Genomic DNA, 23,267 nt, shown 5'->3' with positions numbered 1-23,267 from the left:
TGAACACCCGTGTGCACACCTGTGTGGATCAGTGCGCTTGTATTCAAAAGGTTTCCCTGTGTAATGGTCTGCTAGAGGATGTAGAGAGCCATAACCCTGTCCCCCAGGGCATGAAGCAGGCATGGAGGAGATCCAGCCTCCAGACATCCAGAGGCCCTAGAGTGAGAGAGCCCAAGTCGGACCACCGGAGGGACATTCGTTCCACCCTTCTGAGAAGAGCTGAGGAGAGCCCCAGATGAGGGGTCACCCAGTAGCCACGAAGCAGAAGCCAGAGGGGGCTGCAGTGGCGTGCCCGCCGGCTCTGCCGGCAGCCAGCTGTGCCAGAGTGAACCGAGCCGCTTTCCTAGGCTGCCAGTCTGTTCATTACATCACTGCCACTTTCACACACTATCAAACTCAATGCCAACATCACCTTCTTGGAGCCAATCAGCCTCTACTCTATATGGTTTAAGTCTGTTATCTCTGTCATTCTTCCTTTCAGGCTCTCATTTGTGCAACCAACCTCCTCCCCATCTCCACCTCACCTGAGTCACTCAGACCTAATTTAGGAATAAATTCTTTACAAATCCTACCATGTGAATTCATGGATTTTTTTTTTCACATTCTGTCTCTCACAGTTGAAGTGTACCTCTGGTGCAAATTACTGACCTCTGTCATCATTTTAGGTGGGGGAACTTGCACAATCAGTGGCTGACTAAATACTTTTTTGCCCCACTGTATGTAACTGTTCTGGTTTTATCTCAATAACTGCATATTGCTGAATATGTTTTTGCATTTATTTTTCATATTGCAGGCACAGCTTTTGGATTATATTAAAAAAAGAAGTGAACATTTAATATTTTGAGGTTTTTCATCACCTGACCAGCCTGTTCCAAAAGTAGTGCAGTATTCAAAAAAATTAAAAGAGAGAAAGAAATATAAATTCCCCCAAATCTGTTTTCATATTATGCATGTGGATCGCCTAAACAAGCAAAGTAACTAATTAGTGCGCTTGCACTTAGCTTACGTTGCTAAATTAATTAATCTTGGAAAATTGGACGCTCAGTTTTTCAAGTTATTAAACAGCAGCATTTTTCACCACAGTCAGTTTTGCTTAGTTTGTTATCACAGGAATCCCAGAGGAAGAGTTTCCAATGCTGGGATGCAATGAACTGTCTCTAATCCCCTTTTAAAATAAAAACAGAAACTAAATATGAATGTGTAAAATATTTGAAATCCTCCCCTGATCTTTGGCTTGTGTTTCTTTTACTCTTTCAGGAAAAATGCTTTCCAGGTCATAGCAGTGGATGGTGTTTGCAGTGGAGTTATACAGTTTCCCACAGCAGAAGAATGCTTGGACTGGCTTCAGGCAATTGCAAGCAACATTTCCAGCCTCACCAAGCACAATGTGAGTAAGAAGCAATAACAGTTGTTAGCTCTCGTGGTCCCACATGTAAACCAGCAGGAAATTGGTTTGGGTGTTCATGCAACACGCTTGCAGTTTGTGGATTATCTAACAGTTCCTTTCTGAATGTCACAACATTAAGGGCCGTAGACACGTACTAGTGGGCCTTCTCACTACGAATAAAGTTAAATTTTATTCCTGAGTGCTCGAAGTCACAATAACAGCAGCCTCGCTGTACTACACTTATTCCTTCCAGCTGCCAGTATGCACTCATATTATCTATAATTCATCCAAAAATATTGCATTAAAATGAAACCACAAGGCAGAAAGAAACAAAGAAATGACTGCGTTGTATTCTTTCTCTTATTGTGAATACAATTTTCCAAGCTCTACTTCAGCTTTGTGGAAAACCTGTTTGTGTTTTCAGATGAGTGGTCATGCTCGGCAGGGGTCTGAAATACCAATACTGCTTAACAAGCTCCATTGCTGCACATCATTGCTCATATATGAAAAATTGATACATTTAACATTTTGTATTTTGGTTTATTTTCATTCATTTCCATGTAGAAACTTCTGGTATTTTTTGGGAATTACTAGATAGATAAAAACACGGGACCGACTGAGCAGCAGTAAAAATCAGGGATTTGTAATTATTGTGTGTGTGTGTGTGTGTGTGTGTGTGTGTGTGTGTGTGTGTGTGTGTGTGTGTGTGTGAGAGAGAGAGTGTCTTGGGGGGATAATGGAGCCCTGATTAATTAGAGTGGACGAAGTGAGGGACATACTAAACATAACACTGATGACTCACTGCCAGCAGTTTTAACAGTTGAGAATGTATTCCTGTTCTGGCCTGAGTACTTAGTGAAGGATGTGAGTGAGCTGGTAACATACAGTAGATGGATTTGCTGAAAAAAAATGTGTCTTACTGCATGACATTTTAAAAAAATGTTTATTTTGACTTCACTCATCAGAAAGTGATCTTACGGTTCATTTTGCAGCTTGTCACTTGTCTTTTGGTCACATGCTGATGTGACTGAGTAATTCACATCAGCATGTGAATTGCATGTGAATGTGAATGCAGAGAATGTCCAGATGCAGTGTAATATTCCATGTGAGATGGGATTTTTTTTTCTGCACTGATTTGTTCATGAAGCATCACCGACTTCAGCGGTACTGCTGGTGGTGGCCTTGTGTCCTTGAGCGAGATACTAAGCCCCAGATTGCCCTGGATATTTCCGCCGGTGTGTGAGCTGCTGTGATAGCTTAAGTGCTTGGAAAAAAGCACTGTATGATGTGTGGATGGCTAAATGTGGCTCGCAGTGTAAAAATGCTTTAAGTGGTCAGCAAGACTAGAAAGTGTTACACAAATACACATCCATTCACCACTCACCATGGTCACAAACTGCATTGTTGTTGTTTACACTGCATCATTTACAACCTTTCACTGTTGTAGGAGTGAGCAGATTGAGGAAAATGCAGTGAAATATTGCACACAAATAAATTAAAACTCCACATTTAAAACTATGCGATCATCAATGTGATTACAGTTCATGATGAGAGGATGATGACTAAAAGGCCGAGAGTGCAAGCTGTCCAGTTGTTAACACAAATGTCAGAAGATGAAGATGGGCTTTGAAAAAATGTCAGAGGTTCCCTGTCTTAAAATTGCACTCTGTTTTCTTGGGATTTACAAATCTGTTATACTAACTGAAAGATATAGCCTCGAGGTCTGAACGGTAAAGCTAGTGGAAGCTGCATTCTTTCTAATGGCCAGCAGGAGGCGACTCATCTGATTACAAAAAGGAGAAGGTTGCAGTAGGGCTACAAGAAAAGTAGCCCACTACTCACTGAACCCAAGAACACTTTCTTCTAGTCCCCTATTCAGAAGGAGTCACTGCAGTGGGTAGCTCTGCATATTTTCAATTGAATTCAGTACAATTTTAATTATTATGGCTTCAAATTTATAACAACAGTTGTCTCAAGATGCTTTATGTTGTAAGGTTAAGACCCTCCAACAATAAACAGCCCCCTTTGAGTAAGCAGTGTGATGGTGAAAGGACTATTTGATGCCCTTCCTGACGCAACCCCAAAGGAATTTGTGTCTCCTCACAGCATCATTGTTGGCACATGTGTAAACCACTATGCTGTTGAATTACTACATTGAAAATATATTTAAAAATGATCCAAATCAAAAAAATTGTCTTACGGGAGAAATCAAGGCTCCTCCTGCTAGTGCTTTGAAACTGTTGAACATAAAGCTTTAGGTGACATCATGGCGACTCCTTCCATGCATGTTTGGGAATCACAAATCTGTCCAAAATCTAAATCCAGATGCAGATGTTGAGATATTTTAGTCTGGAGCAAATCACCAGACCAACATGTCTGCACAGTGTAGCTAACCACACATACTGTAAGTATTAGAGAGTATTACATAACTATTTAATTTGCGTTTTCCAGCTACATTGTGAGTCCAGATACACTTTAACCAGTCAGGGTCTGGCATATTTTAGAATTTGCATAATAATTGTATTTATATTACATGCTAATGTGCTTTGTGGTTTCATCCTGTTGTTATTCCACCACTATAAAACTGATTACGCTCCAGAGACAAATAAAGGATTTATTGATTGCTTGATTGTGCTGCACATCAGCCACAAATTGTCCTACAAAGATTTTAAAAACACCATAAAACCGCCAAACTTATTTGTGGCTTTGCATCGTGAGCTCAAAGTAAATGTTAATAGAGTGACTTAAGAACCGGAGAAAATCATGGAAACGAGACAGAGATATATTAAAATTAAGGCTCTAATGGGGGCCGGGGGTCATCCTTCGCTCGCTTACATTTCAGCTGATCTGTTTGTACTCAAACACTGAAGCATTCGTCACAAAAAAAGTGCCTCCAGTTCTCTGGGCGATGATGGAGGAGGAAATCCACTCAGCACTGCACAAATCCCCATAAAGACTCCGTGATGTTCAGGTCTGGTGACTGGAGAGGCCATCCCAGTGTTCATGAAACCACTCTTTAATTTATTTAGCAGCGCACTTTAAGGCATCATTTGAAGGAGTGTGGAAACATTAGGAAGGGAAGGTTTTTTTACTCCATTGCTTCTAACAACTCCCACTAGTCAGCTGCACAGCGAAGCAACAGATATCGTAGGCTGAACTCGTCCTGCCGCCTCCCTTCCAAATGTAATTGTGAATCAAATCAGAAGTAAGAATGAGCTTGAATCGTGACTCATTCGTCATGACTCATTTCTTTCTTGTTTACTGCTCCCCACACCAGGTTATGTCTTTGTGCCTTGACCTTGTGGTTTCTTTAGCACAGCTGTGCTTCAGGTTTTCCAGCTCGTTCCAGTATTTTCTGCCGAGACTTGGGCTCAGAGGTGCTGATTCGATTCCGAGGCAATTTTCAAAGCTGTAGCTCAGTGGCATTGAGCAGCTCCGCTGTTAAGTGTCTGTCCACCTCTGTCAGCGAGCTGTTCACCTTTCATTATGCAGTTGTTTGGTTTACAGTGTGCTGTCATGAATTTTGAGGCCAATTTTCTTAAATTGGAAGGCAATTTAGTTGTTTTTATAACAGCCGAAGACTGAATTGCTCTGTTATTTAGTTTCTAGAAACAACCGAATAAAGCACAAGCTCCCAGTGGTGGGAAGCACCGAAGTATATTTATACAAGTACTGTGTTTAAATATAAAGTTATTTATATTTTCTCTGATGATTTTCATTTGAACTAAACAATATTTATTCATTTAAAGGTTTTAACTGCAGCTGTTAACTTTAAGATTTCAAATAAGTAAATTAGAAGATATCAACAAGGAAGAAAAAAAGGTGTTTTTTTCACTTCTGCTGAACAGTGATGCTTATTATATAGATTTATTAAAAACCCCTGATATTTATCATATACTGGCATATATCACCTGTTGGAGAGTCTGGTACCCAGTGGATACTATTCTTCTTCTACTATGAAGTGCAATCCTGTGTAATGTGTAATCCAGTAAATTCATCATAACTTTTATTTTTACACTTACTGGCTAAATTTGTGCAGTTATACTATATAACTATATGAATATAGGGTGTTTTTGCTACTGGGCTCGTTAGCCTTTGGTGCAGTTCATTTGTGCAGCACTTGCACTCATTTGTGGACCAAGCAACCACCAAAAGACCCTTTGGAGGAGGGTTGTCTTTGTGCGGTTACAAACAAACTCCAAAGTGGTTTATTTCAGGTGAGAATGTGATCAAAGCCTGATCCAACCCAACTACCAGGTGTACGCTATCCTGTTGCCAGGTATTCTTTCCAGATGTGGAAAAGTATCATAGCTGTGTAAAATGAACCAAGGGCTCATTTGATATCTGCTAGTCCAGAACACAGCACCTTCTTCCTGTACTTACTTTTGCTGCTCCCGCCTGAGACAGATCTGCCCAATAACAGGACTTGAGCGTTCTCATGTGGTGTGTAGTGACACATTTTGATTCACTTTTGAGAGTTTTCTCTGTGTGAAAAGAAACCAACCCACAAGAAAAACCTGCAACTTTACAAACTGATCAGCTGATTTAAATTGCAGGTGTGAAAATGCCCTCAAAGAAAGGGTCCAAGTACTCCTTTCACCACTGCCAGCTCCTGTTGTGACGTAGGGTGTTTTTAGCCTCTTTAAACATTGCTTTGTTTTCCCCCTTGGTGTGGTTCATTTGTACAGATGTGGGCACAGTAATCATACTCAGGTAAAGACCAGAAAAACTGTACTGAGTCCGTTTGAAGGTGTTCTCAGTTCTCAGAGTGCAAACTCCAGAGCAGTTTGTTTGTTTTGCCTCGGGTGCCTGAAAAATCACACAGATAAATAAAAACTCATTAGGAGTAAATTATCCATGTTTTCCACTAATCCAGAATATGGTTCCTTCTTCCTGTGTTTACTTTTATGGCTCCTGCCTCAGACACATCCGGACTGTAAGCAGACTGGTTATTCGTGACGCATGTTGGTTCACTTGGAGCTCACTTGGAGTTTTCTTTGTGCAAAAAGAAACCAAACAATGAGGAAAATCTGCAAGTTCACAAGCTCATCAACTCATTGGAAGCAGAATGAACAAACTATAGGTGTGAAAACGCCACCTCCAGGGCGCCCACAAACTTCAGTCAAACTTCTCCTGTTTGTATTTTTAGATACGGTGAAATGTGCACAAGCTCCTGCAAAACTTGAAAAACCGGACCCTTCAGAATTTCCTAATTTGTGTTAGAACAGGATAGACCTGCCATCTGAACAAACCCACCGTCACCGCTCACATATATTCAAACCCGGCTCACATCCTGACAGTTCATCTTCTGGAAAAAAAAACCAAAAATCGTGTTTTCTCTCTGGACCCAAACTTCAGCTACATCTCACAGTAAGCTGCTGCGACATTTTCCTCCTTCTATAGGAGGATGGCATGAGGACCGGACAGCTTAATTTGGTGTTCAGCTCCTAAGGAAGAGTTATTTTGATAGTAAAGTGTGGATTAGGTGCAAGCGATACCTGTGATCTGAGGAGAATGTTTTAATTTAAAGGCTGACTGCTCACTCTGTAGTCCCCCCGCTTTTATTACCACAGAGAGAATGGATTTTAAAAAAAGGATTTCTTTTAGGAACAGCCTCGGGTCCTTGTGGAAATGACTCTATCTCATTTTGAAATTTGCATGCTTTGACTAAATGAAGTATCTCAAACCGTTTTCCTTCAGTGCCGTGGTTAGTATGTTAGCACGGAAACTGTAATTCATGTTTATTTATTCTTGGAAGCTTTGTCACTGATTGGCGGGCCTCGTGGGCTCCTGCAAATATGTCGACCTTGTCAGCTGTGTCTGATTGTTAGCAGGAGATATTTTAATGAGTTACTGACATTCTCACAAAATTTCACAGGTGAAGAAGATTAACCGGAATTTTCCAGTTAACCAGCAGGTAAGATGTTTTTCCTCCTGCAGCGGTTGCGTCTTAAGATCTTCATTTTGCGTTGTCGGGCATTCATTTCATCCTTATCCTGACAATCAGAAGTGAATATAACCAGTCAAGAAAAATAAATAAATTAAAAAGAAGCCATCTATTGCAGCACAAGAGGAGCGTTTGCATCATTTTTGTCCGTCCACTGAGACATGATCAGAAAACTGTTTAAGCGCTTTCAGCCAGTTAACTCGCAGAGCGTCATCTTTCATTTAAAAAAACCACAGCGAGGCTCTTCTTTGTTACTTTTTCAATCTGGTTTTCTGACCCACAAAGAGACATGAATCCACTTGACAATTCATTCAAGAAATGAAACAGCGTGAGACGTGCCTGTCCCAAATCTTTCACTTGCTTGCAAATTCTTTAAAAAAACCCAAATAAACAAACAAAAACCTGCAAAAAGAAAAGCAAACAAATAATTTTCTCTTGGCACAGTCAACCTGTGGCTTCCTGAAGAGTGATGCTATGATATCTTTAATATCTGAACTGATGTCTTGCAGCACTGCCGATTGAGGCTTTGCTTTCTTTTTCTTCATTTCCCCGTCTGTCTAGCTGCTTGTCCTTGCTGCGAGTGCTAAATTACAAAACGTTTGCTGGGGTACGCAAAAGAATGAAGTACACACATCAGCCACAACATTAAAACAGACAAAGTAACATCACATGAATGTCAGGCACCAAACTTTCCGAGCAGAACGCTGCACCGTAGCAGGTGGTAGGTGGTTTTAATCTCGTGGCTGATGGCCGTGTGTCATCATGAATCAGTGTCAGTTTTCTCTGTAACTTTCCTCACCCATACACATCACATGTAATTGTTTTGGTCAGACTACAATATAAAGGACTGAAAAGGTGTACTTGTGTAATTGGACACATAAACAGATCCGTAAAGTGTGAGAAATGAAACTTTCGGGTTAATTTTTTGACTCACATTAATAAACTTTAAACTAATTCATCAGAGAAGAAAAAATGCACTAATACAATCAAATACTAGTCACTATAGCTTTACAGGTGATATGAAGCTATGGTCAAATATATATTTCAGCTCAGTTCAATTCAATAGTTTATTGTCCTACAAGGCAAATTAGGTTAACAACAGGGGCCACGACAACTAACACCTGCAGTAGGTCACTACAAAAGCTCAATGATGGCCCCTTATTAAATATAACCCCTAAAAAAAGTCTTGTGTCTGCTTAAAGCAATGGGACAAAATGCTATAAACTATTTATTAAATGCTGTTTTTAAAAGCTTAATAGGTAACTAAACCTGTCATACTGCAGTATTAAACACCTATAGGCATTGTAAACCTTTGTGGGCAAATCTAATAAACTGTTGCTTTCTTGTGTTTTTATGTTTACTTTGTGACCTTAATTTATCAGGTTTTTCAATCTGTTGGAAAAAAAGAAAGACTACTGATTTCCAATCCTAAAAGAAAAGTTTGTAATTTTAGTAAATTCACTTATTCGCTGTCCTTTCTGAGACTCTGATTTCACTCTCTGTGCTAAACGTGAAGCTACCACCCTCAGCGTTGAGACAGGAAATTGGGAAAAGGATAGTCTTTCCAAAAATAACAAAATCCTACAACATCCCTAAAGCTTAATGATTAATACCTTGTAGCTAGAGCTGGGCGATATGAGATTTTTTCATATCACGATATGTTTTTTTCATTTCAGGCAATAACGATATCTATCACGATATAAGCCAAATAACTATATTTGTAAGATTTAAATGTGCCGTTGCTCACAAGTAAAATGTGAAATAATCAGCAGCTTGTTTTTATTTAAATATTTATTTCCCATAATAAGTTCAACAGGGTAGATGTACTTAAGGAACATGAGACTTTTTCAGATAGATAAAGGCAAATATTGCAAACTACACAAAAGGCAGCCGCTAAAGCGTTTAAGTTTCAAAATAGAACAAACGAAACAGACTAAATTGTCAATTCCACTTAGAAACAAAATATTAATTCTAAAAATAAATCTTAGTTTGTTTTACAGAAGATCAGACAAAACTGACTAACTTTTGTCAATATCAAATAAACTGAGAACTAAAAGGAAATTCTCAATCTCTCCTTGTTGTATAGCTGAGCTTTTCAAACAGTTTTAACAGTTACTTTAGTCTGACAAAAGCCGAATGACGAATTAGCGCTTCCAGTCAGAGACTGAGGCTACGTCCACACAGACACGGGTATTTTTGAAAACTGAGATTTTCCGTTTTCGTTTTAAAAAATAATCCCGTCCACACATAAAGGCAGAAATGAAGGAAAACGCTGCTATGAACATGCCAAAGCAGCAGGTGGCGCTAGACTCCTAACCGTGCAGAAATGTTGGCCAATCAGAAGTCTAGAAGCCTCGGTGGGAAAAAGTAAACAAAGCTGGGGCATAGAAGCAGAACAGAGTCGTATGTGTGGAGGGACAGTAACTGTGTGTATATGTAAGCATTTAAACACTGCAGAGTAGAATTAACAGTAACAGTATTGTAGAAATTCATTTCACCGAAACAATAACGCGGCGCACAGTGTGACGCATGCACCAGTTTATTGTATTTCCAGACTTGCTTTCGGCACAATTTACAGTGCACGCTACTCGGTTTTTTTGTCAGACTTGAAATAGCCAAAATACCTTCACACTACGGAACTTCTTTGGCTCTTCCGTTCGACAATCTCTCCGGCATTGGAACCATCATCTGTTTTCTCTTCGGTCACGCTCGGTTGATTTTTCTAGTCGGCACACTCATTTCCTCCATTACCCGCTGGCTGCTTCCCAAACAAACACACGTGCGGCTTGGCACTTGTGCTATATGGTAACAAGTCACGCGACGTGACGCTGCGGCTGTGATTGGTTCGGCTCCGCGCTACTTAATTTGGATTGGCTGACCTTTTTTTTTTTTTTTTTTTTTTTTTGAGGACAAGAGCGGCGAGTCTATCGCGATAGCTTAATTTCTCTATCGAGTAAAAGTTATATCGCGATACATATCGTTATCGTTCTATCGCCCAGCTCTACTTGTAGCTTATGTGTTTAATCTTTCCAAAAAAAACCACAGTGTAAAACAACAAGCCAGTGTCTTTCGTGAGAATTACGTGTCACACACACAACACTGGTCAGCACCAGGCAGAGTGTGGACCCAATTGCAGGATTTAGAAGCAGAACTAAACTCAAAACAGCTTTACTGCTGGAAAACTCACAGGAAAACTAAAATGCAAAAACTAAGATAGCTGGGGCCCGTTCTTCGTACCTCGCTAAGTAGGTTAGCCGGATTAGATTGTTGACGATTTCGCGTGATCCTGGATCAGTCGGTTCCCCGAAGCTCATCCGGGACTTGCTGTCATAGCAACAGAGCCGTAAGCGTAAACCTGCTCGGGAGCAGGTTTACTTTATGTAAACAGGATTAGATCGCGGCCACGCAGGTATGTCCGCTTCATTTATACGAAAGCAACAGCGATATTCCACCACTGTTTCACCATAAATAAATATTATCAATGTAACTAAAGATAATGCAGCACTTGATCCTTTTATTGATGTCACACAGATACATACAGGTCATTTCCTAAAAAAGGGAAATGTACTATTAACATTCTATTACATGTATGTGATTATTACAGATGTAATTCATATTTCAGAGTAGCAATTGTAAATTACTTCGTGTAATCAAGATGAGAGACCACGGCTATAAAAGCGAAGGTGGATTTGGGAAGTCTGTCGCAGCCATGTCCTGTCCGTATACGCGAGCCACCCATTGCGGAAGGTGCAAGATTGATAAGGAGAGTCCTCAGAATTCAGCGTATATTGCGGGACAGACAGGATCCTTTAGCTCAGCGCGACAGTGTGCTCATAGAGAGATATCGATTTTCCCGTGAGGGTATTATTTACATAACCAACTTGTTGACGAGGGGGTGCAGGACCACCACCTGTCTTTTTTTCCTCTGCCCTTTTCTTGGTTGCTGTTATGAACAAACAGAGTATTACAGGCCAGTATTACCTTGCCAAGAGACGAAAAGCAATCTAAGAGATAAATATTACCATTCTGTAGAATACTCCTGTATTCCACTTTTACTTGTTCCCATGTTCTTGTGGGTCCTGTTGTGGCTCTAATGTGAAAGGGGATATAATATAACATATTATAATATAATATAATGCCATATGATATTGGACAATATAGTGTCATATGATAGATCTACCCTACCGCCTACTGGTGTTGGCCAGAGGGGCCGATGGCGCGATATGGCAGCCTGGCTACAACCGTAGCTGCCTCCACCAGTGTGTGAATGTGGGAGTGAATGAATAGTGGTATCGTAAAGCGCTTTGGGTGCCTTGGAAAGCGCTATATGAACCCAATCCATTATTATTAGTATTATTATTAAATTACCTACGAGTTTGATTTGTCAGCAACTTTCTGCCAGCCCTCTCTCCTTGCTTCTGCAGCCTTTGCAGTTTTCTCTTGCGTTTTAATTAAACTCTGAAACTCCTGAAATCCCTCACTCATGAGTTCTTGCTCTGCTGCCGGAAAATACCGAGCGCGCCCCTTCGACATTTTCGCCGACCAATCAGCGGGTTGCCGATCAATGTTTCTACTATCGATGCGTAGCCCCTTTTACGACACCCAGTGATGTCACATTACTGCGTCCAGCTGTACTAATCGTCAACAGCAGGCGTGTTCGGGGAACCGGATTAGCGAGCTCACGGTTAGCGCGATGATTTGATCTTGGATGTGTCATTTGATCTTGGATGTAGTAAGCGACGTACGAAGAACGGGCCCCAGGAGTCAAAAATGCAGGAGACTCAGAATCTAAGAGAAAACAGGTAAAAGGGAACATGCAGCTCAAGAGGACGACGTGACAAAGAACTGAGGACTTAAATACACACATGAGGGAAGAAGGCAGAGTGGAGAGACCTGATAAATCATCTCTTAAAACCAAAACAAATCATGAACTCAGAAAGAGCTCAGGGTCCAAAATGCAGGGACCCTGAAAACCAGTCACCAGTTTGTTCACTGATCTTGGCCAATTTGGAAATTCTGAACTGGGTTATTTATAATAATTGATAATTTGGTACTTTATCTTTGGATTTTTATTAGAATAATAACATGTTCTATTTGCTTTTAAGAAATTATAGAGTTAGCTTTGTGAGACGTTGGCAACTCTAGGTTCAGGGTGTACTCCTTCAATGAGTCCTGCACGTTTTTGTATAAACGACTCAATAATAATCAATAATGCTCAAAAATAAAATATATAGCATAAAACATATAATAGCTTTAAAATAGTAAAAGGGGGGTTAGGTGGGGTTAGCCAGTTTTAATCGCATTTTGACTAAAACCCAGCGACAGATGCACTAAGCCAGCAAATAAATTTATGTTAGCAAAACAAATTAATTTAAAGGCAGAGGCTGTTTCAGTTAGCAGGGGGGCCCACAGGAAATCCGAGTATTTAAACTGAGTCAGTGTAGAAACAGCCCCCCCGTCATCTCTGTGGCATATTAAAAATGTATTATTATGTGAAAAGTGGCACTGCACAAGGGTTTAAATATAATTTTGTGTTGGGAAATTGTTTTGTAAAGTGAAAAAACTGTATTTAGATAATAATAAGAAGAAGAAAAGCTACAATCCTACTTACGTAGCTTAATAGTGCACAGGTCACATATTCAAAATATATTTAAAGTAGCTAAAGTAAATGTTTTCATTAGGTGGAATGACCGCTTTCTGGGCCATATACGTAATATTTACTGAATATTGAATTACTGACATGTAAATCTTCATATTGCTGCTGTTGATGACTGATTTTAATCACTTATATTGTTGTTGATCTGTTATGATACATTTTAACAACGAAACAACAAGTAATTAAAGCTTTCAAAATAAAAGCAGAATAACGTGGAAATAAAACCTCGTTGAAGTACTCGTTAAAGAGCTAATATGCTCCATTCTAATGGTGTTGGAGATCACAAGATTAACAGTACTCTGATCTAGTGCTTTGGTGGGAAGGATACACCAAGTAATCCAGGGGGGCTGGTGCCACCCCATGGTGGGGTTCTGGACACACCCTTGAATATAGACATACTTTTTTAAGTTTTTTAAAAGTTTTTTTTATAGTTTTTTTTTTTTACTTTGATGAGAAATACAATTTTAAACAATTAACTCTGCTATTTTCCCTTTCATCTAATTTTTTGTGAAAGCCACAGGAAACCAAAGGCAGATGGGAAAAAGAGCTGTATGTAGCCATGGAGCCACACGTTTGAGACATCTGAACTCGATGGAAAATAGATTTTAATTTAAATCTTTTGTTATTAAAGGATCATAAAACCCATAAAGTTTATTCAACTTTAATATTAGATCAGTATTTCTCTTAAAGACTACAGTGCACTGCTTTTATGACTACCGTACAAGCCATTTGTACTCGGTCAAATATAGCAGCACCGAATAACCACTAAACTAAACTGACTAAAGTCTGTTTTTAGAGCTTTTCAACAACTATTCATTAGATTTTACAGAGTGGCATAAAATAACATGCCTTTGTTGTCTTTACCCTCTGATAGATTATCTACATGGGCTGGGTTGACGAGAAGGAGCAGGACTCCGTTCAGGACCGAATGTATTCACCAAAGTTCCTCGCTTTGAGGGGTTCCTCCCTCTTCAAGTTTTCAGCACCTCCTGTAAGTTTTCCTGCCAGCGTCTGCATTTGAATGGATGTCATTCAGCTCCATCGGGAGATTTTCATTTGATGCTAATGTATTGTTTAGGGAGAAAATGCTTAGGCAAAAAGGAAGCAGCTCACTCATAATCATTTGTGCTGCATTGATCTTTCACTTGATTGATGGCGATCATTAAATCTGTTTACATTCTGCCAGCCACTTAGGTGATTATGACAAGAGGGATAAGCTGTCGATGGTCCGGGAGATGAGAAAAGATTGATAGATAACTGAAATTGCCTTCTCAATGTGAATGTGCTGATATAAATGGAAAATGCTAATGTGAATAGATGGTGGGATGTAGGAGCCTGCCTATTCAGCAGTGACGACCAGATTCTTTATTGTTGAAGTTACCTGTGACAAATATTTCCATTCACGTGGCAAGGAGACAGCTGAGTCCGACAACCATTCATCAATAACTGTGGACACAAATGGCTATTGTACAGTCATGTTTTAGAAATCTGTGGATGGGCACGGCAAGCCTTGAGGGCTTTGGATTTCAAACATTTCTATGAAACTATAAAGAGTATAGGTTGGTGGCTTCTTTTCTGTAGACTTTTCAAAACCAAAAATGTAAACGTTAAAGTGTAAAAGATTAATAAATGAGTTTATCTGTTGTGTTATTACTTACAGTGTAACCTCGGATTTGTTCTAAATTACATAACATTAACCAACTGTTTTATATCAGTGGGTAAAAGATTACAGTAAAAACAATTCTTGCTCAGTACAACAGACTATATAAACTTTTTAGAGCCAGCATGATATTACCTATTAGTATCACTGTAGGAATCTATAGAATAGGTAGGAGCCAGGTGCTGCTAAACAATGAACTGATCATCAGCAATGCCAGTCTTCCCAGGAGTGGATGCCCCTGCAAATTTACTACATGATAAGACCATGCAATGCTCAGAGAAACTGCAAAAAATGTTCATGATAATACAAATAGAAAAAGACTCAGTAAGTATGAAAGGAGAGAGCCTCTGTTCTCTAAAAGAACATGGCAGCTTTAGGTTTGCAAAGTTGCATTTGAACAAACTCCAAGACTTCTGGGACAATGTCCAAAGTGGAGACGTTACCCACAATGTGCAACATCACAGCATATCAGCACAAACACCTCATACTGACTGTCAAGCACGGTGGTGGAGGGGTGATGATTTGGGTACCCTGCAGTCACTGAGTCATCGTGAATGTCAGTCTGACTCTGGAAGCTAAAGTTTGTCCTGTTACACTGGATCATGTAACAGGACAGGGATCCCAATCACATCAGCAAATCTAATACAGGATGGCTGAAAAATGGCCAAGTCAATATCCATGTGTCTTTCTGTTGTAAACTTTCTATGGGGATTGGCCCCTCTTTTGGAGATAGCCTCAAGTGGTCATTAGAGGAACTGCAGTTTTTGGAGTTTATAGTAAATATAGCGGCTCTTTATTTGATTTTATATTTCAAGAATGAAACACAAACTTATCTTTATGTTGTCCTGACATTGTTTTGTTTTTTTTTGTTGCAAATAATTGCAATATTATTTAAAAGTATTTCTACCAAAACAAATACATTCCTCAAATAAAATTTGAAAATTGGATGTGACATTTTCAGGTGACAACATGGGACTGGACGAGAGCAGAGAAAAGCTTTACTGTGTACGAGATAATGTGCAAGATTTTAAAGGTATGTCGGTCCTTCTTTTAATCTGCTTCCCTGAACATTTACAGAAGCATCTCTCAGATCGGATACACTGAGAATACTAAGTAGCAAACTGAATCTGAGGAATGCCCTTATATAACTCACTTATTAATTTGCATGTGTTCTTTTCCAGTCCCACAGAGACACTCAAGGTTCACATTTCATTGTTCATTCTCTCCAGGTTCGAGGTCACTTTGAATTTCATAGTGGGAATTTATCTTGAGTTCATTATCTAGAAACTCATTATGGCAAACCTAATTCATATAGATTCACATATTCAATCAGATATACAGTAGGCTGACCTTAGACTGCCTGTACAATTTAGGTTATGTAAAGCTATGCAAAGACCCATAAGAGGAAAACATTGTCTGCTAAAATGCTTTAGTAATTCGCTTCAGGAGACTGCCTTGCTGTACTTATTTTAGGACAGTGACCTTCTGGACAAGAGGAAGCACTGCTTCAGTGTTCAGACAGAGAGTGGGGAGGACATGTTCTTCAGCGTGGAGCTGGAGTGTGAGCTGCTGATCTGGGAGAAAGCTTTCCAGATGGCCACTTTCCTGGAGGTGGAGAGGATACAGGTCTGCGCCTGAACGGCAGGAAATGTACCGGGAATTGTGACAGTTTAAATCTTGCATGCGGTTCCTTCTCAGTTGTTTTAGTGCAGAGATTGATAACGCCCACATGACTTTTAGCAGAAGAGCAAAGATGCTCTTGTGTCCTTATGTAACTCCTGTGGTTGACATCTTCTTTTCTTGTTATGCAGTGTAAAACGTACGCCTGTATTATGGAAAGCCACCTTATGGGACTCACTATTGACTTCGGCATGGGCTTTGTGTGCTTTGATGCTGCGTCAAAGGTGAGTGAAGGACAGTGTTTTGTCATCAATACAAAAATGGGACACTTACAATAGGAGATTCATTATTTTACCCAGTTTGATGAACCTAATCACGGCACCCCAGCTTCCCCTTTTCCTTTTTATGGTGCTGCTAACTTATTCTGCACTGTGTGCATTTTGAGTTTGAGCACATTCGTTTTGACAGCTGGTTCCCCCAAGCTCAAACGTCTCACTCCTGCCTGCAGTTCATTTTGGCCTTTCACCAGGTCTTAGAGCAGACTACTCAACTGGTGCACATTATGTGGATGAGCAGGACACAAGCACTGACATATTGTTCTGTAAGATTTTGGCCCTAATTCCTGCAATATGAAGCTCCAGTGTCCCCCAGGGATGATAAAAAATGTTGCCAGAATATTGTTTACAGGCAGAAATGCACAAATTACAATCCAAATGTAAACTGCAAGTGCAGACAAATACATGGAGCAGAATTACTCCATGATTGAAAGCTGGAAAAGGCAGGATTTAAAAACCAGGTTAATGTGAATTTCAGTGAGGAAGAAAAAAGGCAGGAATATAACTGAGGTGTTTATTCATCAGAATTTGCCTTTCCATAAAAAATCTTAATGAAACATACAATTAAAAGGTGAAAGCTATCAGTATGATATCAGTACAGTAGATAAGATAAGATATGGAGACAATATGGCAAACACAGGAACATGTATAATGTAAATGTGGCTAGAACTTGTGTGTAAGACAGTCTCTTTTCAGCCTACAGTGCACTATTACACTCATGCAACACAAATATTCACATCCTCCACTTTTGCAGGCTGAGTGAAAAAAACACATGAGAAAAAAACATCATTTTTTTCTTGATGGTTGTTTTTTTTTTGGAGATTTTAAATCAAAGGGCCACTCGTGTATCATAAAAAAGAAGTACACCCTGGAAGAAACAGTTGTAACAGTGATTTATATAGGAAACAAAGAAATCATGGCTCCCGCTGACACTCTTTCTCTTGTTAAACTGATGACTGATGCAGTCACTCTGGTGCTTATTTTTGGAGAAAAAAAACTGAGGCACTTATAGAGCTGTTTAACCTATACAAAACAATAGAAAATAATCAGAGCAAATACCAAGCACTAGGTCACTATGTTAGATAACTTTGGTTACTGGAGACAAAGTATGCAATCAATGAGAAACGTTGAAAACATCACATCTTTAAAATCTTCTTGCTGTTTATTTTGTTCTGTTTCTCCGGCCACTTAATTAGATTCAGCTGTTTGGTAGCTAAAATATCTAATCAGCCCATAACAGGATCTGCAGAAGTTCAAACTGAGTATCAGAATAGGAAAGGAAGGTGATTTCAGTGACTTTGAGCATTGGCTGCTCTGAGTATTTCAAAAACCTGGATTTTCCCACAGAACTGTCTCTAGAGATTATAGTACAAGGTCCAAAAAAGAGGAAAATATCCAGTGAGCGGCAGTTCTTTGGGGTAAAGAGCATCAAAGGATGCAGCAGATGCAGCAGGAACAGTAGCTCAAATAACTACGCGTTACAACCAGCGTGCAGAAGAGCACGCCAGGTGTCACTCCTGTCAGCTAAGAACATGAAACTGAGGCTACAGTTCACACTGGCTCACCAAAACTGGACAAGAGAAGGCTGGAAACACGTTGCCTGGTTTGAAGAGTCTCGACTTCTGCTCTGACATTCAGATGGTAATGCCAGAATTTGACGTAAACAATATGAACGCATTGATCCATGCTTCCTTGTATCAGTCGTTCAGGCTGGTGGTAGTGGTGTTGATGGTCTGGGGGGTATTTTCTCAGCACATTTTGGATTCCTTAATATCAACTGATCATTTACTCACCAAACCCTTCCTGGGTAATGTTGCTAAACCTGTCAATCCCTTTATAACTACAGTCTATTCATCTTCTGATCGATTCAGCAGGATAACACACCATGAGCTCAAACAAGCTCAAACTGGTTTCTTGAACATGACAGTGAGTTCTCTGTACTCAAATGGCCACAACACAGTCACTAGATCGCAATCCAATAGAGCACATTTGGATGGCGGTGGAACGGCAGATTCACATCATGGATGCGCAGCCGACAACTCTGCCGAACTGTGTGATGATGTCATGTGAATACAGACCAAATCTCTGAGGAATTAGTGCAATACTGAAAGGAACTAGGAGGGTATACACTCGCCTAATAAAGTGGGCGGTGAGTTATTTTGCAGTTAATTAGATCATTTGTCCCTGAAATGAACAGCAAGACTGAAATGATAGGTTTTCATATAGTCTGTATATGACCTACTCATCGCAAGCAGCTTTTCCTTATCTAGCATTACAGTTGCCCTGTGAATGAAAAATAATATCTGATTTCAATAAACTGAATATTTAAAACAAATAAGCAATATAAATGATTGTTACAAACATTCTCATTATACAGGTCATTAAGCACTCGTACTGCTATATTTTGGATTGTAATACTGACACAGTAATGTGCAAGCCTTGGTTCAATGCTTCATGCAGTCAAAATGGAGATGCTTTGATTTAGTTCAGGATTTGTGGTAATTTAATCATATCAGAGTATCAATATTTACTTCTTTCTTTTCATCTGTAAATGAACTGCAAATTAATGTGTTGATTTTGTGGTACAAAATAGAGGAAAAGTAAAAGCAGGAATAAAAATGAGCATTGCACTGGTCGGGTGTGGCTTTAGGAGGAAGCTGATTTTGTTCTTTATCTTTCATGCAAGAAAGATACAGAATATGAAATGCAGTGATTGACATGAAGGAGATGGTGATATCGGCACCTCTGACAAGGTTAGCGGGAGCCAGATTGAATTTTAAAGGCAAAGCAGAGGAGAGGTGACACTTCTGTGGCTGCACACCGAAAATGCTTCGTGAATATCTGCTTTAAGTTAAATGAAAAATGTTCATCTGTATTGCAGGGCTAAAAGATTTAATCAGACTGATGTTGCAGTTTTAATTAGGCTGGTGGGAGTTGTTTCAACAGTATAGGAATGTGCAAATAACTTGGCTAGCTGTCTACAAGAGGAGCCATGAAACTGAGTCAATGCACAGCTTTTGTTTATTCGGTTCGGCATTAATTGAATCACCGAAGCTCTGCTATGCAGGTGAAATTACTGTGGCTGGTTAAATTTCCCCAGTGGTAAAAATAACACTCCAGTTTCTGGTTGATCTGCTGACGTGCCCCATTTCTCACCGGATCCGCGTGGATTTTAACGTGACTTATTCATGAAAAAAGTGACACCAGAAATGATTCACAAATCTGAGCGCGGAAAATAAAGACATATTGTTTTTGCTTTAGTTATGTTGTTGCGTTTGCGTTTCAGGCAGTGCTGTGGAGATACAAGTTCTCCCAACTAAAAGGGTCGTCTGACGACGGGAAAAGCAAGATCAAGTTTTTATTCCAAAATCAAGACTCCAAATCTATCGAAGCAAAGGTAATTAAATTTGACGGATGTTTAATGTTGCATGCCAGAAAATAAGTCAACAAGATTTTCAAAGCAGCACGGCTCTATAAAAATTAATCGCTCGTGTGTGATTTGAGGATTGATTTTCTGTCTCTCTCAGGAGCTGGAGTTCTCAAACCTCTTCGCAGTGCTTCACTGTATTCACGCTTTTTTCGCTGCCAAAGTCGCTTGCCTGGACCCGATGTTTGTGGAGAGCCAAGGCACCGCGACCACCACTGGGATCGCTTCTCTTTCCAGTCTCTCCTGTAATTCACAGACACCTAAGCTGAAATACGCCACTTGACAGGTGCTGCTTTCACTGACCCCTTTTAAAAAAGGACGCTGCACTTAATCATGAATGTGGCCTGTGTCGATGGTGGACAGGAGACCTGGAACACGTACAAACTCGGACATTATGGGGGGCAGCTGTGCGCACTGCTGGAATAAAAGACCTCTTTGTGAGAGATTACTTGACGTGTCTGCAGATTTCTCAGATTTCTGGAACAACTGTGGGCTGAAACTTCACAGAAAGACTCAATGGACACATAAGGTGTGACTCAAAAGGGTTTTTTTTAAATGTGATTTTGTCTCAGACATCCTTATAATCATTTACAAAAGAAAATGCAGTTCTTTTCCCAAGCCAGTCTGCTTTTCTATGTAATTTTATTGACCACTTGCAGTTTAAGCAACATAGATTCTAGCCTTTTCCCCACTTCAGATGGTACATCACTTGAATTTCTGCAAGGTAAAGCGTGGACACTGGATATGATGGTATGGTGTGTAATTTGTGATACTTGATACCTTACGTTTTCTTTTTTTGGTGTGTTTTTGAGGTGGAAACTTTTATCCATAATTCAATTTGCTGAAAGAAAAACCATTTTTCAGATTAGAGTCTAACTAAAAGCTAAATGGCAACATCAGTCTGGTCTTATAACACAAAATCAGTTTAATTTTGACAAAATTTAATTACACAGATGTTCGCTGGCAGCGTTGCTGGATGAAATGGATTTCTTTATATTAATTTCCTCTTTTCTTTATATACCTGTGTGAGGTAAGAATATGTCTATGTCTTGGATTACTGACTATGAAGGCACTTTGATGATCAGCTTCACCATCAGCTCAGCCATAAAGGGACGAAAACACTCGAAACATGATTAGAAACACCTTCCACGATGTTTATAGCACTTTTGATTTTTTACCCCCAAACCTGATTATGTAAATAAACACTGACATTCAAATGAACTCAAAGAATTATGAATTATGGTGATTACTTGAGGGATTACTTGTAGGGATTAAGGCATTTGTTAATTTGATGTGCACCCTAGACAACTAGGTAGATAGCTCATAACCTTGTGCTCTCTTCATCATTTACTCTATGGACCAATTTAGAGGAATAAAATCAGCTATGGTGTATTTTTGAAAATATTTTACCTTTGTTTTTTTGACCTGTAAATAAAACAAAGAGGAACTTTACATTCACAAATGAGAAAAAAGTAGGAGGAAAATAGAAATATGTAGCACCGTTGCCTCCAGATGTTCCAGACACCCCTTTAAACTCTGCACAAACTGTTTGTAATGCTGCAGAGCGACAGCTAAACTATCATAGTCAAAAAGAGTTCAGGTCAATTAGCGCAATTAGTGATGCTCTTACCTTCCATTTACAAAGAGGAATCCAAACACAAGGGGCCCGTTGGTAAGTAAACTCTAGAGGATTGCGAATTAAACGGGGTCAGTGCTTTGTACTGTGCGGCCTTGTTAAGCTGATACGAGTGTTTGATGGGAACTAATGGTGGTGCAGTCTATGCAAAGAAAGTCTGAGCTTTTGTGCTTTAAAATTATCCTGGTCGCATATACCCTTATAACACGAGATCTACAGAGTGAGGTTGATTTTATTTTTTGCAGATGTTTTATTAACAAATATCCTGTGTAATAAATGAATAAATGAGACCTTTTATATCATGGCTCACTTGTGGTCGGCTTTACTTTTTTACAGTTTCTGGCTACGCCGCTGATTTTACGAAGAGAACTCACTTTACTTTTCTTGAGAAGTCCTCAAAGTTGTATTTTAAAATTCTAGTACATATCCGCAGCATACAGCAATTTTGTCAACTCTCCTTTTTTTTGTCAGCAATAGAGATGTCATTATACTCATCTTTGCTGAGGTTCATAAAAAACTTTTAACACTGAATAAAAGATGCCATTGAGTACTCAAAGTCAAGATTTCTCTGCCGCTGCTCCATTTTCACATATTCTTCTTTGTGTCTGCCTTTTGTCTGTCCCCACAGTGCGCCGCTGAGCTCCCTTTAAAGTCAGAGAAGCCTTTTTTTCATATTTGTGCAAATTAAAAAATCAGTTTTAAACAAATGGTATATACTTGACTTTTTTTTCAGTAGTTTTAGTTTATTTTAAACTTTTGTTCTCAGTTCAGTTCAGCTCACATTTACTTTAGTTTTTATTCTTTCACATTGCTCCATTGTTAGCTTTAGCTTTTCGTTATTATAATGCAGATGGTGTATGTCAGACCCAAAGTTTGAGACGTTTACATCAGGTATTATGGGACAAACACACACAACTGAGGGCACTTTGTACATATTTATACTTTAGTCTTGGGAATACACTTCTCATTTTTCTCTTTAAACTCCTTTATTTTGGTTAACCAAAACAGTTTTCCACACTGTTTTTGGCCTAGTGTTACTTAGATATAAAAATCCTTGGGTAAAGCAGATTCATAAAGTGTACATTTTCTTAACAAGCAGCACTGTGATGCTGCATAATTAAACTGGGCAGCCAAATCCACATTACTTTCTACTATTAATGTCAACTATAATGTGCTAAACACATTATATTAACACATATTTTAAATATAGACATTATTATATTATTAGAGCTGTCTTAGAGGCAGGATACACCCTGGACAGGCCGCCAATCTGCTGCAGGGCTAACACATAGAGACAGACAACGATTTGCACCTATGGGCAATTTAGAGTTGCCAATTAACCTATCCCAACTAACTGCATATCTTTGGAATGTGGGAGAAAGCCAGAGTACCCAGAGATAACCCACACAAACACAGGGAGAACATGCAAACTCTACACAAATGGCGGACCTTCTTGCTGGGAGGCAACAGTGCTAACCACTGTGCCACCGTGCTGCCCCTCTGGAGCATTTAGTTGTGTTTTAATACAACACCACAATCCCAGCAAATTCACTCCAAGGTCAGATTGTACAATGCTCAGTGAAGCTGCAAAAATCACCC

The 23,267-nt window shown here is 39.5% G+C and overlaps 1 protein-coding gene across 3 annotated transcripts in view; it reads left to right on the top strand.

Moving 5' to 3' along the window:
- sntg1 (syntrophin, gamma 1) overlaps positions 1-21,977 on the top strand; it is a 42,631-nt gene extending 20,654 nt beyond the window's left edge. For all 3 annotated transcript variants that reach the window (XM_026150066.1, XM_026150064.1, XM_026150065.1), the window contains 8 exons: positions 1,258-1,387; positions 7,266-7,304; positions 13,865-13,981; positions 15,612-15,683; positions 16,124-16,276; positions 16,462-16,554; positions 19,892-20,002; positions 20,133-21,977. In XM_026150066.1, the coding sequence (XP_026005851.1) occupies positions 1,258-1,387; positions 7,266-7,304; positions 13,865-13,981; positions 15,612-15,683; positions 16,124-16,276; positions 16,462-16,554; positions 19,892-20,002; positions 20,133-20,315 (898 nt within the window). In that variant the 3' untranslated portion in view covers positions 20,316-21,977. The remainder of the gene's footprint in view (positions 1-1,257; positions 1,388-7,265; positions 7,305-13,864; positions 13,982-15,611; positions 15,684-16,123; positions 16,277-16,461; positions 16,555-19,891; positions 20,003-20,132) is intronic.
- The last annotated feature ends 1,290 nt before the right edge of the window (positions 21,978-23,267 follow it).

Source organism: Astatotilapia calliptera, chromosome 18, assembly GCF_900246225.1.
Source record: "Astatotilapia calliptera chromosome 18, fAstCal1.2, whole genome shotgun sequence".
Classification (NCBI taxonomy): domain Eukaryota; kingdom Metazoa; phylum Chordata; class Actinopteri; order Cichliformes; family Cichlidae; genus Astatotilapia; species Astatotilapia calliptera.
The sequence above is the reverse complement of the archived record's forward strand: the minus strand, read 5'-3'. Positions and strand labels throughout refer to the sequence as shown.